Raw genomic sequence first — 18,758 nt, 5'->3', positions numbered from 1 at the left:
GGACACATGTCTGAGCCCTAGCATGAATTGGGTGTTGCTCTACATACAACCACAGATGAGAAACATTCATGGTTTAGACAGGTTCCTCCTGTTCTTTGGGTGGTGAATGCAAGGTGACGCTTCTTTAAACTTTACAGTATCATCCTTTGAACTTTGAGTCTTTCCAACCAGCATCTACTGAGAAGTCTGAAGAATACCCCTTCAACAAGGCAAATAAAAACATTTAATGACCCTATTCCCATCTCCCTTCCTCCCCAGTGAAGAATTCTGCCTCTTCCTTCTTTGCCAGGAGGCAGAGAAATAACCCAAGGTTGAAAAACACATAACAACTGTCTCAAATGACTTAGATTTAATCATCGGAAGCAAACTAAATGGAAAGCTTACAATAGAGAAGAATTACATGTCAGTGCCTTTTGCAAACTGAGCTGGGACAGAAAGGGACTGGGGCTGCCCCTCAACCTGATCCTTTCCAAACAAAGACATCCACAGTGTCCCTGGCCGTCTGGCTCAGGCAAGGAGGAGACTGTTGGCTCTGTGTGTTGAGGTCACCTTGCCCACCACTCACTCCTGGCCAGCATCAGGAGCCCCGCACTGCTGGCTGTGGTCGTCGCCCTTCTTTTTGTGGCCTGAGACGATGTCATCAATCCGCAGCAGCAGAACTGCAGTCTAGGAGAAAAACCACAGCCCCAACGAGGTCAGCAGAGAAGGGAGGGACATTATCCCCGGGCTCCTCCTCCACAATTACCATTTTATCTGAAAGCTATCTTTTCAGAGTGTTAAATTAAAATGCAGTTCTTCCTAAGCCAGGAATGCAGCTTGTACACCTTGCTTTTTTATTAATCCTCACCAGAGGATATTTTTTCCATTGATTTTTTTTAAAAAAGAGAGTGGAAGGGAAAGGGGAGAGAAACATTGATGTGAAGGAGACACATCAATTGGTTGCCTCCTGTATGTGCCCCGATTGTACTGAACCTGCAACCCAGGTATGTGCCCTTGAGCCTGCCACTTTGGTGCTTGGGCCAATGCTCTAACCACTGAGCAACACCGGCCAGGTCACCTTGCCTTTTTATATGAACTAAAGGTAAGTAGGGGAATGGAATTCCTTGCGGATCTTTGTGGGAATACTCTGCCTTCTATACCCCCTCCCTTCAGATGGGACTGAACACACTGGTGTCTGGTTATCTGGGAATAAACAGTATAGCATTTGCCTTGGGGTGCCTCACCTCCACTGCCGTCTTATATATTTGCAGTTTTACAGCCAGTGGCTCCCAGATGCCTAGTTCTTTCATGTCCACCAAAGTACCTGTTTCACCATTTACACCCCAGGTCTCACAGTTCTCCTGGGTATGCTTGGCCTGTAGTTGGAACAAGCACAAACAGTTAAAGGGAAAAACACTGGGAATAAGTAAGCTAACAGGGAACATTAGGTAAAAAACTAAACCACAAACACTGGATTGGTAAGGAAAGGATAAGAGGAAATGGCAATGACAACAAACAAGTCAAAAATTAGGAGCAGAGATATTAAGGAAACAAGCTATAAAAGAGAACCTGGATAGACAGATGTCATCCATCCTCAAGCCCCATCAAGAGAACAGCATGAAAAGGAACTCACCCGAAGAGAGGTAAGTAGACGAATGGTGCTGGCTCCACAGTTCTGGATAAGGGTACGAGGGATGACCTCCAGGGCCTGAGCAACAGCCCTGTATGGCCACTGCTCCACACCAGTCATGGCCTTGGATTTTTCTGTCAAGGCATGGGCCACAGCCATCTCACAGGCGCCACCCCCTGGCACCAGCTGAGGGTCCAGGAGAACGTTGCGGCACACTTGCATGGCATCCTGGAGGTTGCGTTCTACTTCCTGGGGAAAGCAAACAGATAGTATGAAGCAAAAGGTCGATGACTCAGGACAAATCAGAGGCACCAAGGACTTCCTGACGGCCAAGTTCAGCAACCCACCAAGGAGGGCAACTAAGAAAGGTCCTTGGAATCCCTACTGGGCAAGGCAGATGCTAGTTACCTTGGGCAAACACAGTAACTACAACTGCAAAAGGGCTGGGGATGGGACGGAGGTGTCCCTCTGTGGAGTTAGGTTTCTTACTAGCTATGTGCCTGTGGGTAAGTTACTTAACCTCACTGAGGTGGAAAAAAAGCAGTATTTATGCCCTGGCCAGTAGCTCAGTGGTTAGACTGTCTGCCTGTGTTCTGCAGGGTTGCAGGTCCAATCCCCAGCCCCAGTTGGTGCACGTGTGGGAGGCAACCAATCGATCTGTCTCTCTCACACTGATGTTTCTCTCTCCCCCACCCCCTTCCACTCTCTCTAAAAATCAATGGATAAAATATCCTTGGGTGAAGATTAACAAAGGAAAAAAAGTAATTTCAACTTAAAAAATAAGGAAGCAATGACTGATTACCAGGGGTTGGGGAATGATGAATCACTATTCAATGGATATTGTCTCAGTTTTGCAAGATGTGAACCAGAAAAAGTTCTGGAGACCTGTTTTTACAAGAATGTGAATATACTTAAAAAGTAAGCAGGCCTGCCCTAACTGGTTTGGCTCAGTGGATAGAGTGTTGGCCTGTGAACTCAAGGGTCCCAGGTTCGATTCCGGTCAAGGGCATGTACCTTGGTTGCGGGCACATCCCCAGTAGGGAGTGTGCAGGAGGCAACTGATCGATGTTTCTCTCTCATCGATGTTTCTAACTCTCTATCTCTCTCCCTTCCTCTCTGTAAAAAATAAATAAAATATATTTAAAAAAAAATAGGTGTGGCTCAGCAGTTGAGCGTCGACCCAGGAACCAAGAGGTCACTGGTTCAATTCCAGGTCATGGTCAGGGCACATGCCTGGGTTTTAGGCTTGATCCTCAGGAGGGGACGTGCAAGAGGCAGCCAAATCGATAATATTTCTCTCTCATTGATGTTTCTAACTCTATTCCTTTCCTTCCTTTTCCTAAAAAAATAGAAACCTTTTTTTTTTTTTTTTTTTTGAAGAAAGCAGGAGAGACAGATATGTGTGGCTACAGATCAAAATTAAACAGCCATACATGGACAACAGGGTGATTTTAAGTCCTCTGGGAAACTCAAGAAATTCAGTCACACTTTCAAGGCTGACTCACCGAGAGAATCTCTTTGCTGGCCCCCCGGAGAAGAATGGTACAGGCTTTGGGGTCTTTACACTCAGTGATAAATGTAAAGTACTCATCTCCAATTTTCTTGATTTCCAACAGGCCCGCTCCTGTTCCAACATCGTCTTCTCTCAGTTCCTCTGGTCGGCTGACTATCCGGGCCCCACAGGCTCTATTGATTAGATGAGGGAGGAGGAGGAACCAGATGATTTCAGATATTTTTACTCATCTTCCTAGTCCCTAGAGTCTGTGGCTGGGGATAAGGGCAAAAGTGGATTGCTAGAAACATTGCTACCTAAAATTCAAGGTCTTGGCTGCCTGGTGAAATAGGTTTTCAAACATGTGTAAGTGAAGTTTCCCTAAACTAATTCGGCTTTATAAATAAAAGTGTACCCAGCTAAGGCAACTACTATAACCAGGTACAGTTTGGACAAATGAGCTCTTACACATATCTAACATGAACATACCACACAACAGTCATTTCTAGAAGAATTCATTCTATATACCTAGTTTCAAGGCCAATAATAGGACTCTACTAAAGATGATGCAAAGGCAAGTAAGGAGGAAGGTGAGTAAGTACCTAAGTATATGTCTGACCCAATTTTAATAAATGCAGGACTAACATTTTATTTGTCATTCTTTTCCCCCACTCATGGACGTGTAGACAATCAACTAAGTATATGTGCATATGCCCAGAGCCATTTCAGAGCAAGCTGAAGTATAAAAATCGATTGGATCTATGATATATTCTGTAATGTTGAGGCAGGCTTATATTTTATGTATGCAAGTTAGCATTAAAAATTACTGGTATCTGAGCACAGGCATCAGTGCAGAAGTAGTGAGTGAAATCTAAAGTTTCATTAACAGCAACTGAAGACCAATCAAGGAAGCTGATGGTTCTGCTATATTCTGAGCTAGTTAAAAACATGCTACTCTGTAATGGACCCCTACACCAAGGTAGCGATCACAGATGTCTAAGTAGAAGCTGGTCACTGCTGGTTAGGAGCAGTACAGAAGAGACTCATACATTAGACAACTGTTGGATTAGACAAAGGACTTCTGAAAAGGGCAGAGAGCTAAACCCAGGGCCTATAACTGATTTGGCTGATTATATCCTATGTTAGACCTTTTCAGGTAATGACGACTGCATTATGAAGCTACAAAATAGAAATACTTGGAAAGGAAGAATCTTATTTTTACTTGACCTACTCACCTAGCGATGCGATTATTGTCTGTCTTCCGGACTCTGCGGATGGCTGTGATATTGGCCCGCATGAGGTAGTGCTGAGCTAAATCTGCAAACCCAAGAGCAGAAGTAAGCTCAAAACCAGAACTCCTGGGTTCTGAACTGGTTTATCCTCAGATCCTCAATGTACTCTAACCATCACATTTATTATATTCAATCTATGCCAACATGGGGAGGGAGGCAATCACCCACTCTCTTCTACCTTAACAGTAGACTAAAAAAATGAGTAGAGTCCAGCCCAGCTGGCGTGGCTCAGTGGTTGAGCATCAACCTATGAACCAGGAGGTCCTGGTTCAATTCCTGGTCAGGGCAAATGCCCGGGTTTTGGGCTCGATCCTTAGTAGGGGGCATGCAGGAGCCAGCCGATCAATGATTCTCATCATTGATGTTTCTCTCTGTCTCCCCCTTTCTCTCTGAAATCAATAAAAATATGTTTTTTAAAAGAGTGGAGTCCTACCTGAGATGCCCTTTTCAGTGATGACCACGTCAGGCTTCATGTGGATAATGTCCTCACAGAGCTGCTGGATGTATTCTTCTTCCATTTGGAGGATTCGGGTGAAGTCTTCCTCTCGTGTGATCTCAATGTCAGTCTGTGTGGTGGAAAGTCACAGTAAATTGATTCTTATTCACAATCCTTATTTAATAACCTCCAACTACTTTATTTTCCTTTAGCACTTCAAAACTAAATTAACTACTATTCTATGTTCTACTGATGCATTAGAAAAGGTGACATGGTAGTGTGGAGTTGAGGCCAAAGAGAGCTGGCTTCAAACCCTGATTTGACCAGTTATCAGCTGTGTTCCTTAATCCAACTTTTCTGATCTTTAGATTCCTCATCTGTAAAATGGAAGTCAAAACCAACTGCCTTAAAGTGTTGTTGTAAGAATCAGAAATTACATATAAAGGTCAGTAACTGACACTTAGTAGGCATGTAATAAACATATCTTTTATAGTTAGATTCTTATATGAAGTTTAAGGAATAGAACCAGGAACCTTACCTGGCTTTCTCCTTTCTTGTATTCCAGAGAAGAATCCAGCAGCACTATGCGGGGGTTCTTGATGTAGCGCCGCATTCGTGGATGGGTCACATCTTTGTTAATCATGACTCCTCGTAAAACACACGAGTCTTCAATAATTCCCCCAGGTATCTGCGCAAAAGATCCACTTTAATCCCCAACCAGGAGGAGACAATTTCTCAACTCTCTTCCCAAATGTTCATCTTTCCCAAAGGGTCACTATTTTGGGTTTCCAAAGTATCATTCTTCCATGAACTTCAAAAACAAATACTGTTACAATCACATTTTTTTCCTTCTAGTAAGCACATCAATCTTGGACCATAACAGCTAATTTGAAGATCAGGTGAGACTCACAGAAACAGAGACTGACAAATATTTAATCACAAGGGGCTCAGATTTCTACTTCCTGAAAGATATTCCCACAGAATTTTAGGCTCAGGGCTCCATCTACTGGCCACAAGATATTAATGCTACTTTAAAAAATATATGCTTTTATTGATTTTGGAGAGGAAAGGAGAGGGAGAGATAGAAACATCAATGATGAGAAAGAATGATTGATCAGCTGCCTCCTGCATTTCCCACACTGGGGACTGAGCCCGCAACTCGGGCACGTGCCCTGGCCTGGAATCGAACCGTGACCTCCTGGTTCATAGGTCGATGTTCAACCACTGAACCACACTAGCCGGTCTATTAATGCTACTTTTTGATCTTAAATTAATAGGGAGATGCAGAAAGCAATATGGGGTTTATTAACAGTATATTGTAGAGCCTTTCTTTATATACCAACCAAGTGGCTGATATGTACACAAATACACAAACATGGAGACACCAATAAACCTTTCTTTAGCCCCTATAAACTTTGTGTACGGACAGCAGTGAAGGTAATAGAATTATTCCAGGAATACCCTTTTTCAAGTTTTTGTTTCCCAGGCAGCAAATATTCTTCTTCCTAGTTACAACTATAAAGATATATTGCTCTGATTTAAACCTATTTCCTCCACAAGTGGGATGACTCATGCTAGGAAACAATTTGTCTCCAAAGTACTAATTGGAAGTTTACCTTTTCCACCTTTGCGTATTTCTTGATATCAATCTCCTTCCGACCGTTCTCCTCAAACTGTACAGTTTTGACAGCATCCAGGGCAATGCTGCAAGCCAAAGAGGACCACCGACTGATTGCTTTGGTAGTAATGGAGCTGTTGATAATGTTCAGCATCATATCTCGGTTAGTGGTGTCGACGGGAGTACTGGGGAAAAGAAAAACAGGTAATGGGCTCAACAGGAGTCTTGTATATTTAAGAAAGTCCCTCATCTATATCTCAATGACTCTAATAATGGGTCAAAAGGCAGAATTAGGGAATCTGTTCCTTTGTAGGAAACTAAAAGTGACATCAAGTAATCTTGTCCATCCTTCTCCCTTTTCAGCAAGATTACAACTAACCCATCCCTGAAAGGTATATCAAATCCTCCAAGTAATCTGTTCCCATGTTTGACAACTCTTCTACACTTACCTATAGACCTTCAGTAAAAGAATTTGTTCTTCACCTTCTGCTTCAACCAAATAAAAATTCTAAAACTTTTACAACTTGGGTCAAAAAATGTTTGGTCTTTGAAACCTGACCCCTAGCAAATTCTGAGTTCCTCTTAATTATCAGCCTTAGCCCTGGCCAGTGTTCTCAGTGGTTAGTGTCAGGCCATGCACCAAAGAGTCATGGGCTTGATTCCCTGTCAAGGGTACATACCTAGGTTGCAGGTTCAATTCCCACTCCACTCGGGGCACATGAGGCAACCAATCGATGTGTCTCTCACATCAATGTTTCTCTCTCTCTTCCCCTCCCTCTCTTCCATTTTTCTTAAAAAAAAAAAATAATAATAATCAATGAAAACAATATCGCCAGGTGAGGATTAACTAAAAAATAATCAGCATTGGTTTGTACTATCCATTTGAACACCTGGTTCTAGTCTATCTAGCACCTTAATACATGGTGCACCACATAGTGTTTATTGTTTTTATGTGTTTGTCTCCCTTAACAAAATTTGTACATGGTAAGAACATTTAGAACCATAAAATGAAATTGTAAGTGTTCTTTGATATCATCTTGTCCAAATTTTCACATATTACTTAACTCTTATAAAAACAGTGTAAGGCACATAATATACAATCACTAAATATTGTTGAAGTATGCATTTTAGGGAAGAAGCAATAGCTCCAAAAGTATTATCTAAGATATACATGCAGTTACTGCTTGATAAAAAGAAAAGCTTTCTAATAATTCAGCTCCACACACTCATATCCTTTGGGTATTTCTACATTCTTTTTTTAAAAATTATTATTATTTTTTTAATCCTCACCTGAGGATATTTTTCCATTGATTTTTAGAGACAGCTGAAGAGAGAGGGAAAGTCAGAGAAAAATATCGATGTGAGGAGAAAAACATTGATTGGTTGCCTCCTGCACCAGCCCTGACCAGGGCCCGGGTCAGGGAGGAGCCTGCAACTGAGGTATGTGCCCTTAACTGGAATCTAAACTGGGACCCTTAGGTCCACAGGCCGACACTCTGTCCACTGAGCAAAACCGGCTAGGGCAGCTCTACATTCTTATAAAGTTTATTTCATAAAAATAATTTAAATCAAACTCTTCATCCCCTAAGAGTGCCAGATAGATTATCATATACTTTATAATAGCAGGCAGTACAATACGGGTACAAAGCTTACCAAATTACTAGGTACTTATGTACCCAATGATCCAACCATATAAAAGGGTAGAACATTATAGGTTTTACTCTTAAAACAATTTATTTTTAATCAAAAGAATTTTGCGTATCAGTGACTGGCAATTTTGAAAAGAAATAAAAAAAGAATTTTGCATTCTGCATGTCGTGATTTAACTAACATTCCCTAAAGTTAAGTGTTTTTTTTGGAAAATGTATTTTTATTGATTTTAGAAAAAGAGGAAGGAAGCGGGAGATAGAAACATCGATGAGAGAGATAGAAACATGGATGAGAAAGAAACATCAATCAGCTGCCTCCTGCACATCCCCTACTGGGGATTGAACCTACACCCCGGGCATGTGCTCTGACTGGGAATCGAACCAGTGACCTCAACTGAACCACACAGGTCAGGGTATTACATTCCCTGAAGTTAGAATTCATGTGTTTCTATATTCCTTTCATTACCCTATTAGCACTCAGCAAAAAGTAATATTAACAAGTTCTTTAATTACTACATGGGATTTAAATAGCATTTTCAGTCCCAGTCACCATCCTTCACAGCATTTTATTTTATTATTATTTTAAAAATATATCTCTTTATTGATTTCAGAGAGGAAATGAGAGGGAGATAGAAACATCAATGATAAGAGAGAATCATTGATTGGATGCCTCCTGCACGCCCTCTACTGGCGATCAAGTCCGAAACCCGGGCATGTGCCCTTGGTCGGAATCGAACCTGGGACCCTTCAGTCCACAGGCCGAAGCTCTAGCCACTGAGCCAAAACGGCTAGGGCCACAGCATTTTATTAGAATACTGGCTGAATTAGTTATAATCATGCATATGGTAGGATATTTTAAAACTTGTTACTACAGTTATCTAACTCCTTATTCTCCCCATAGGAATCTAAACTATGCCCTGGCTGGTGTGGCGCAGTTGTTTGGAACGTCGTCCCATTCACCGAAAGGTCATAGGTTCGATTCCCTGTCAGGGTACATGCTTAGGTTGTGAGTTCAGTCCCCGGTTGAGGTGCATATAGGAAGCAGTCACTCAATGGTTCTCTCTCTTTCTCTAAAATCAATGAACATAACCTCAGCCCGGCAGGTGTGGCTCAGTGGTCGAGTGTCGACCGCATGAACCAAGTCACAGTTCAATTCCTGGTGAGGGCATATGCCCGGGTTGTGGGCTCAATCCCCAATAGGGGGTGTGCAGGAGAGTCAGCCAGTCAATGATTCTCTCTCATCATTGATGTTTCTATCCTCCTCCCTTTCTCTGAAAAAAAAAAAAAATATATATATATATATATACACACACACACACACATATACATACATATATATATGTATATATTAAAAAAAGAATGAGGTGGTTAAACTGTCTTTAAAAAACAACAAAACCCTAGCTGGTCTTGCTCAGTGGATAGCACCTCGGCCTGTGGACTAAAGGGTCCCGGATTCAATTCCGGTCAAGGGCACATGCCCGAGTTGCCAGCTCGTGCAGGAGGCAGCTGATCAATGATTCTCTCTCATCACGCATCACTGATGTTTCTCTCTCTCTCTCCCTTCCTCTCTGAAATCAATAAAAAAAAATATATTTTTAAAAAAGAATCTAAGCTTTTGGAAGGTAGGTCTACTTTACTTACTACACATTTCCCACCATAGTGCCTAACATGGGAACCAGAAGATAACATGTAACCAAAATGTAACAAAGAATTAAACCTAGTTCCTTTTTATTTGGCTTCTTTGTATTCTTTGCCATTTTCTAAAACTTTTATTTCACTTATCCTTTACATTTTGTTCTCCCCTTTGTTCCGCCTCACAAAATGATACAAAGGGTTAAACCACAGTGTGTGTGATATACCTGGACTTCTTTTCACCTAAGAACAGATGGTTCTTCCAGGCCTCCCATAGTTGATCCTACCCACTTCTGGTCCTCCCGTAATACCTGATTTTCTTAAGGGTGTTGATCATATCATCCAATGCCTTTCGATAAGCACTGATCACCACCGTTGGGTGCATCTGCTGCTCGAGGAAGTGCTCAGCCACAGAGAGCATCTCTCCCGCTGAAAAAGGATACAGACAACATCATGTTTTAAAAAGTACCCGGATATAAAGGCAACTTCATTATGCTTCTTAGAGGTATCTTACCTTTGTCCTAAATAGTCCATTTGGCTGTGAATACTATGCCAAATTGTACACTTTGTACAAGGCAACTAATAAAGAAAATACCTTCATTGTACATATTATAATGATCAAAAATTGATCCTAGGGTTTATTTTCTTGATCTAACTATATATGTTATCAGTTTTCCAAACAAAAGGAAAACATTTTTCCAAAAACTCTAAAACAAAGAAAAACACATAACAGAAAACTGACTTATTTCAACACCTATGATGCAAATTGCTGGTACTAAGAAGAAAAACAGAACACAAAAACCTTACACCTGGAAGAATACCCCAAAAATGTACAAAATTTACCCTCTGGAAGAGGAATTATTAGTAAAATGTCCCTTTCTTTTCAAATTTGTCTTTACTTTGTAATTAATACACACACAAAATAATACAAAAGCTTGTTTCTACAAAAGTAACTTAACAAGAGAAATGTAAATGTATTTGGTTTTTCACAAGTTGCTTATACTACCTGTCCACAGGCATCAATTTTTTAAATTTACACAAATATGCCCAAGTTTGCATGTATACTCCTAGTTATGTACTCAAATGTTTGAATTTAATACTTTGTTACCAATTTCTAAGTGACCACCATGTATACTGAAAGATAATCAAATATTTTAACAAGATGCTCAAATAAGTTAGCTTAGAGCCCTGGCCAGTGTGTCTTAGTGATTAGAGTGCCAGTCCGCACACCAAAGAGTCCAGAGCTCGATTCCCAGTCAAGGGCACGTATTTGGGTTGCAGGTTTGATTCCTGGCCCTGGTCAGGGTAGGTACCGGAGATAACCAATTGAAGTCTCTCTCACATCAATGTTTCTCTTCCCAACCCCCCATTCTTTCCACTCTAAAAAAAAAAAAATCAATTGAAAAAATATCCTCATCCTCAGGTGAGGATTAACAAAAAAAAGGTTAACTTAAAAAGGATATGCCATTAAATAGAACAGTAACATAGAAGATGTCTTTAGTGATGGCAAAATTCCCTCCCTCCCTTTCATAAAGAATTATGAATTTACTAGAGGCCTGGTGTACAGATTTGTGCACTTGTGGGGTCCCTCGGCCTGGCCGGCATGGCTCAGTGATTGAGTGTCGACCTATAAACCAGGAGGTCACACGGTTCGATTTAGTCAGGGCATATGCCGGATTGCAGGCTCGATCCCCATTGTGGGGCATGCAGGGGGCAGCCGATCAATGATTCACTCTCATCATTGATGTTTCTCTCTCCCTCCCTCTCCCTTCTTCACTGAAATCAATAAAAAAATATATTTTTTTAAAAATGCTTCTGGCCCTGGCCAGTGTGGCTCAGTTGGTTGGAGCATCATCCCTTATAGCAAATGGTGGTGGTTTGATTCCCGGTCAAGACACATACCCAGGTTTTGGGTTTAATTTCCAGTCAAGGGAGCATGCAGGAGGCAGCCGATTGATGTTTCTCTCTCACATTGATGTTCCTCTCTCTGTCTCTCTAAAAATCAATTACAAAATTTTTTAAATAAAATACAAATGAATGTTTCTGTTATAAAAATTTCACCAACTTAAAACTTATACAATAAATAAAAGCAATACACCAAGTTTTAAGAAGTGATCCTTTATGATCCTATAAGTGGAACGATTAGTCATTAAAACGTAACAATCAAGCCCTGACCGGTTTGGCTCAGTGGATAGAGCGTCGGCCTGCGGACTGAAGGGTCCCAGGTTCGATTCCAGTCAAGGGCATGTACCTTGGTTGCGGGCACATCCCCAGTAGGGGGTGTGCAGGAGGGAGCTGATCAGTGTTTCTCTCTCATCAATGTTTCTAACTCTCTATCCCTCTCCCTTCCTCTCTGTAAAAAATCAATAAAATATATTTTTAAAAAAAAACAAACATAACAATCAAGACTCATTTTCAATTTGACTACTCACTAAAATTTGTAACACCAAAATAGGTATTTATATCACTTTCATGGTCACTCACAGACATGTGCAGAGATGAGAAATTTGAATCACTCAATGAATACATTCCCAGGTGAGGTCGAATAAGACAATCTTCTGCCTTGTTTTAGCTCTCAGTGTAAACAAGTTCCCTTTATGTCATATATTTAGTACAATGTTTTTCACGTTTTTGTTTCATTTTGTTGATTCCACTGTTTAGAATGGCCCCACGTATAAGCACTGAAGTGCTGTCTAGTTTTTAAATGCAATAAGGCTGCAATGTGCTTTATAGAAAAAACATATTACCTTTGTTTGGGCATGAATTATAATGCTATTGGCCATGAGCTAGTGTTAATAAATCAACAATATTAGATAAAATGTCTTTAAAACAAAATAAAAAACACATAAAATAAGGTATATACATTTATCAGTTGAATGTGACCAGAGGCTGACAGGTACCTAACCCCATATTTCAATCCTATTTTCCTTATCAAATTTCCATTCTTCTCTTACCAAGAATAATTACTGATGTGGTCCCATCTCCAACCTCTTCATCCTGTGTCCGGCTAATTTCAATCATGGACTTGGCTGCTGGATGCTGAACTTGAATCTGAAAAGAAAAATGTAGACTGCCACTAAAAACAACACTACTCAAAGATCTTTTCATCCATTCTGCTTGGCCCTAATCCTTAAGCTTCTTGCTTCTATACTTACTCCCTTTTTCTTTGTTTTACCATAGCTTGAAAGATGAAAAGTGGCCCCCAAAATATCTAAGTAAATCACCTTTCCAAGTCCCTTTCTTTTAAGGGAAAAATGTATTATGCCAACTGAACTACTGAAGTTTTTTGAGAACAGAACAATAACTTATAGCTTATTTACTGGGAGCACCACTATTGTGGTTGAATTATGTCCTCCAAAAGGACATGTTGAAATCCTACCCTCTTGCAACTGTAAATGTGACTATATTTGGAAATAGGGTCATTGCAAATGTAATAAACAAGTTAAGATGAGATCATACAAACATTACGGTAGGCTCTAAATCCAACCACTGGTGTACTTATAGTAGGAGCCACAGGAGAATGCTGTATGACAACTAAGGAGGAGACGAGTTTACAAGCCAAGGAATGCCACGGATGTGGTCAACCATCAGACTCTAGAAAAGGCAAAGAAGGATTCTTGCCTAGAGTCTTCAGGAGCTTGACACCTTGATTCCAGATTCCTAGCCGCCAGGCTATGAAAGAGTAAGTTTCTGTTACTTAAACTCACACAGGTTGTGTTAATTTGTTCCAGAAGCCCTAAGAAACTACGCATCATCATCTACACATATCTTTTTGAGTACTTTTATTAAATTGTTAGAAAGCATAATGAAAAGTCACACCTCTCGAAGAATGGCATTGCCATCATTAGTCATCACAATGCCTCCCATTGGATCCAAAAGCATCTAGGACAAAAGCAAAAGTAATATTTCAGTGTTCCAGATGAGAGAAAACCTGTAGTTGATGAGTTTCAATAAAAAATAACCCTACCTTCATCATAGACTTGGGTCCCAAACATGTTCGGATGATATCTGCAATAGTCTATTAGGAAGAAAAGGAAAAACATGTAAGTACAAATCAGAGGATGATGACAGTGTGTGTGCTAAGAAAGGGGGCATCAGAAACCCACAGGCCCAGTGCTTTACCAACGTCACCTATAAAGTAGGGCTGGCAGCCTCTTTAGATATAGCATGCCTGTGGCTAGATTCTGTCCTTTGTTTTTCCCTTTTGGGAATACTTTCAGGGTAGATGTAGAAAGAAATGGCTTTTCACAAGAAAAAGGGGGACATGCCTTCCAGAGCTTCAGTTTCCCAGTAGTCCAGATAAATGGAAATACATGACTTAGTATTTCTTTCCATGAAAGTGGCCTTCACACCATGCTAAATCAGACCTAGAGCTATTTCATTCAAAAGATATTAAATACCTATCCAGGATCTACTGTGGCACTAGGAATACAAAAGGGAATTAATATAGCCCTTCCACTCAAGTAACTCAGTCTAGTATGGGAGACAAACACAAATCCTATATAATAAAGAGCTAATATGCTAATTAGACCGAACAGCAGAACAACCACCTGGATGACCTTCTGGACGAAGCCGGGGCTGCAAGGGCCGAGCCCCTTGCACGAATTTCATGCATTGGGTCTCTAGTAGAATATAAAACAATATGCAGCAATGGAATTGTGCAAAAGTTACTATCAGAAGGCTATTAGACCTAATTCAGAGATGGAGGGCTTCCTTCTCCCTAACTGCAAACAGATACAGAAATACTAGGGAAGGCAGCTGGAGGAAAAATTATGACACTTAAAACAACTTCAAAGATATGCTACCTTGGCGGCATTGATGTTTCCAGATTGAACTTTTCTTCCAGATTCACGCTTTACGTTCTGGCCTAATATAGGTAAAACAAAAGAAAGACAACAGCTCATGATTGTACCATTATATATAAGCTATGGATTCCCCCACCATTGGAAAGAAAAACACACAAGTTTCATGGGTGTATATGTAGATGAAAACAACTGGCCAGGAAGCTTATTTGCCTAGACCAGTGGTGGGCAAACCGTGGCTTGCGAACCACATGCGGCTCTTTGGCCCCTTGAGTGTGGCTCTTCCACAAAATATCACGTGCGGGCGCGCACATACAGTGCGATTGAAACTTCGTGGCCCATGCACAGAAGTCGGTTTTCAGCCTGGGCGAGTCTATTTTGAAGAAGTGGCGTTAGAAGTGGGGGGTGTCCATCAGTCGGGCAATGGGAGACGCGGCGCACGCAATTCATGCACAAGTTGAGTGAGCCAGTCAGCAGTCTCATTGTGCAGTGGTTAGTGCTAGTCGCATCCGCAAATCATGCGCGGGTGACAAAAGTAAAGTTTATTTTATTTATTTATTTTTTTAAATATACTTTATTGATTTTTTACAGAGAGGAAGGGAGAGAGATAGAGAGTTAGAAACATTGATGAGAGAGAAACATCGATCAGCTGCCTCCTGCACATCTCCTACTGGGGATATGCCCGCAACCAAGGTACATGCCCTTGACCGGAATCGAACCCGGGACCTTTCAGTCCGCAGGCCGACACTCTATCCACTGAGCCAAACCGGTTTCGGCAAAAGTAAAGTTTATTAAGCTAATTTTAGGGAACATTGTGGAGTGAAAGAAGATGTAGTGTCGAGGATTGAGAAAGGTATGTTGAGATGGTTTGGACATATAGAGAGGATGAACGAAAGGAGATAGACGAAACAAGTATACAAGACGAGTGTGGATGGGAGAGTTGGAAGGGGTTGACCTCAGCGAACTTACCTCAATCAGATTGAGGACGTTTTTAGCAAAGGCCAGCTTAGGAGTACCCTAATTAAGTTAATAACAATGTACCTACCTATATAGTTTAAGTTTAAAAAATTTGGCTCTCAAAAGAAATTTCAATCGTTGTACTGTTGATATTTGGCTGTTGACTAATGCGTTTGCCGAACACTGGCCTAGACCGTGGTCCCGATATATCAAAGATCCAGGAAGGGCACATACAAGAATCAACTAATGAATGAATAAATAAGTGGAACAACAATGTTTCTTTCTCTCTCTCTCCCCCTTCCTCTCTAAAATCAATAAATAAATTTTAAAAATAATTTTTAATTGTACTCCAACCCCTGGTATGCTAAGAAACAACCCATGCTTCAACTTTGGAATCATGCCATCACTTTCCCTCTAACCAAACATTCATGTATTTACAGCAAGGATTCATAACTGAGACCCATGAGTGGGCCTCCGTGGGAAAGTGAAATCCCTGAGAGTATATGAGAAAATGGGAGATAATGTACTTTTGTCTGGGAAAAGGATCTATAGCTTTCATTGGATTCTCAAAGGGCTAGTGAACCCCAAAAAAGCAGCAATCACTACTTTATGTACAAAGGGAAAGAGTTTGAGGGTTCATATTTTCCTACTTGGATAAGGAGAATCACACTCTTTACAATTATTGATCGTGCCCCCAACAGTGTCCTGTGGAATGAGAACACAGTTTGCAAGATATAGTCATTCCATGTTTGGATATAATAACGCCTCGCCCTAGCCAGTTTGGCTCAGTGGATAGAGCATCAGCCTGTGACCGAAGGGCCCTGGGTTCGATTCTGGTCAAGGCCACATGCCCAGGCTCTGGGCTCCATCCCCAGCAGGGGGCATGGCATGCAGGAGGCAGTCGATCAATGACTCTCATCATTGATGTTTCTCTCTCTCTCTCCCTCTCCCTTCCTCTCTGAAATCAGTAACAAAAATCTATTTAAAAAACAACAGCCCTAGCTGGTTTGGCTCAGTGGATAGAGCGTTGGCCTGCGGACTGAAGGGTCCAGGGTTCGATTCCGGTCAAAGGCACATGCCTGGGTTGCGGGCTCGATCCCCAGTGGGAGGCGTGCAGGAGGCAGCTGATCAATGATTCTCTCCCATCATTGATGTTTCTATCTCTCTCTCCCTCTCCCCTCCACTCTCTGAAATCAATAAAAACATTTAAAACAACAACAACAAACACTGCCCCCCACCACCACCATTTACTATCAGTAAGACGTGTGTATGTATTTTAATAGGGGGCCCAATTGGTTACCGCCACTAATGCCAGGGGTAAATGCAGGACGCACCACTCACCCCAGGGCCCTCTCAATGGAGACCAGCCAGTGGTTCTAACCAAACCTACAAACCTATGCTCGTTTCCCGCCTCTCTCCAAACTATACACCCCCTATCATCTACATCTGTAAGAACTTCCACCCAGGCCCGCAAAGCGAACTGTTCACAACTCTCAGGATTTAGGTTCCCATTCCGGGCTGTGGTGAGTAAGCAGGAACCTTTCTCATCAACTCATCAGAAAGGTTTTTTTTCTGGGCTAAGCGGAATTTTTCCTGAAAACAGTTATTTCCCAGGCATAGAGAACATGGATGAACTCTGAACAGCATTCAGCACACAGAGGTTGGCGTCTTGCAGGTGTCACACAGAAGTGACACACAGAATGGAAGCACACCGGGGGAGACAATGAACGGGGTGCTTGCTAGTCCTAAGGAAACGTGGGGTGCTCCCACGGGGTAAGGAGAGCCAGTGAGAAACTCGGGAAAACTCAGGCTGGTTAGTGGGAAGGTGGCCACGCAGGGGACCTGGGGGGGTGGGTCCTGGCAGCGCATCCGAGGCCGACCCGCCAGTTACTCGAGGAGGAGCGAGGGCGGGGGTTGCCGAGCGGAAATGCAAGACGGCTGATCCCGAAAAATGAACAAGGATGCCACTGGCCGTCCGCCAGAAGCGCTCTTAAGCAGTTTACCTACTTATTCATTTGATCCTCGCTATTCTACGGGGAAAATACCGTTAACCCCAATAATACAGAGGTTAACGCTCAAGTCAATCAACATGACTGAGGCCACACCGGCTACTAAGGGATGGACCAGGTTATAAAGCCAGGCCAAACTAAAAATAAAAAAACACAAAAAACATGATCCATTTACCTACACACTGACAATCACGTAAGGAAGGGTCCGGGGGGAGGGGGGAGGGGGGATGAAGAACGAAGGCCGAGTGGGAAGGATCCCGAGCCGAGTCGCCGTAGGCCTAGGGGCTGGGCGAGGGGAAGGGCCGTTTGCGTCGGTGAAGACGGGAATGGGCTCAGGGGTGGCAGGAACGAGGGAGCAAGGGCTTCCCAAATAAGGAGGATGACTGGAAGCCACAGTGGCCGGAGCGCGGCGGGACTGGGCTGTGGCAACCCCGAAAAGTACGGCCGAGCGGGGAGAAGAGGGGGCCTCTCCCCCGGCTCCCCCACAACTCACTGAGCACGAGCACGGGACGATGGCCCATCATGGCGGCGCGATGCAGAGCCCGGCACCCAGAGCGGAGGAAAGCGGCAGAAGCTTCTGGAGAGGGAGCCTGAGAGAAGCCCAGAAAACGTTGCCTCCGCAGGGCTTACACCTCAACCCGCTACCCTCCGGGTCGCCACCAATCACCGCACCCACTTCGTTGACAGGCACGAAAATGGGCCAATTGACATTCTCAACTCCGCCTCCCACCCAAGAACGGCGGGGCAAGCTCGGTAGAGAGCGCGCGATGCTGGAAGTGGAGAGCACCGGCGCTTGCGCAATAAGGCGGCCGCTCCCGGCCGCGTGCTGGGCGAACCTAGGCGCAAGCGCGGAGGCTCGGGCGCTTGGCTTGCACGCCTTTGCGCATGTCTGTCAACTACAGGGTGGGTGCTGGGTGGGGTTGAGGCTTTCAATGCATAGCGCAGGTAGGTCATTGGACTGGCTTGCGGCTCAGCTTCTCTCGGGCCGCGAAGGCCGGGAAAGGCGTGACAGTTTCCAGTCTTTCGCTCCAGCCTAAGCTAAGTGGAGGAATAAAGGGGCGGGACTTCAGCGGCCGTTGAGGGAAGACCTGGCTGCGGGGTGATATGGGAGTTGTAGTTCTATCGCGCTGGCCAGCATTTCTTGGGGGCACGCTGCGAGTTGTGGTTTTTTTGCCTCTGGACTCGTTGCTCTGCTTGGACCTTACCCTATTAAGGCAAATGTTTAAACGGAGGGTATGAGTGGTACCAGAGGGTGATGGCCT

At 42.9% G+C, this 18,758-nt stretch overlaps 1 protein-coding gene across 1 annotated transcript; it reads right to left on the bottom strand.

The window, feature by feature from the left end:
* Positions 1 to 334: 334 nt before the first annotated feature.
* CCT3 (chaperonin containing TCP1 subunit 3) lies at positions 335 to 18,240 on the bottom strand. Its single transcript, XM_006097794.1, has 14 exons — positions 17,990 to 18,240; positions 14,534 to 14,595; positions 13,696 to 13,746; positions 13,548 to 13,610; positions 12,683 to 12,779; positions 10,040 to 10,157; positions 6,446 to 6,632; positions 5,368 to 5,517; positions 4,827 to 4,959; positions 4,337 to 4,418; positions 3,115 to 3,295; positions 1,613 to 1,858; positions 1,224 to 1,355; positions 335 to 666 (listed from the first exon to the last, which is right to left on the bottom strand). The coding sequence occupies exons 1-14, from the start codon at positions 18,018 to 18,020 to the stop codon at positions 562 to 564; spliced, it is 1,638 nt and encodes a 545-aa protein (XP_006097856.1). The 5' UTR covers positions 18,021 to 18,240; the 3' UTR covers positions 335 to 561.
* Between the last annotated feature and the right edge of the window lie 518 nt (positions 18,241 to 18,758).

The sequence above is a fragment of the Myotis lucifugus genome, unplaced genomic scaffold, assembly GCF_000147115.1.
Source record: "Myotis lucifugus unplaced genomic scaffold, Myoluc2.0 scaffold_211, whole genome shotgun sequence".
Lineage (NCBI taxonomy): Eukaryota > Metazoa > Chordata > Mammalia > Chiroptera > Vespertilionidae > Myotis > Myotis lucifugus.
Note: the sequence above shows the minus strand (reverse complement) of the source record. Positions and strands in the feature narration are given on the sequence as shown.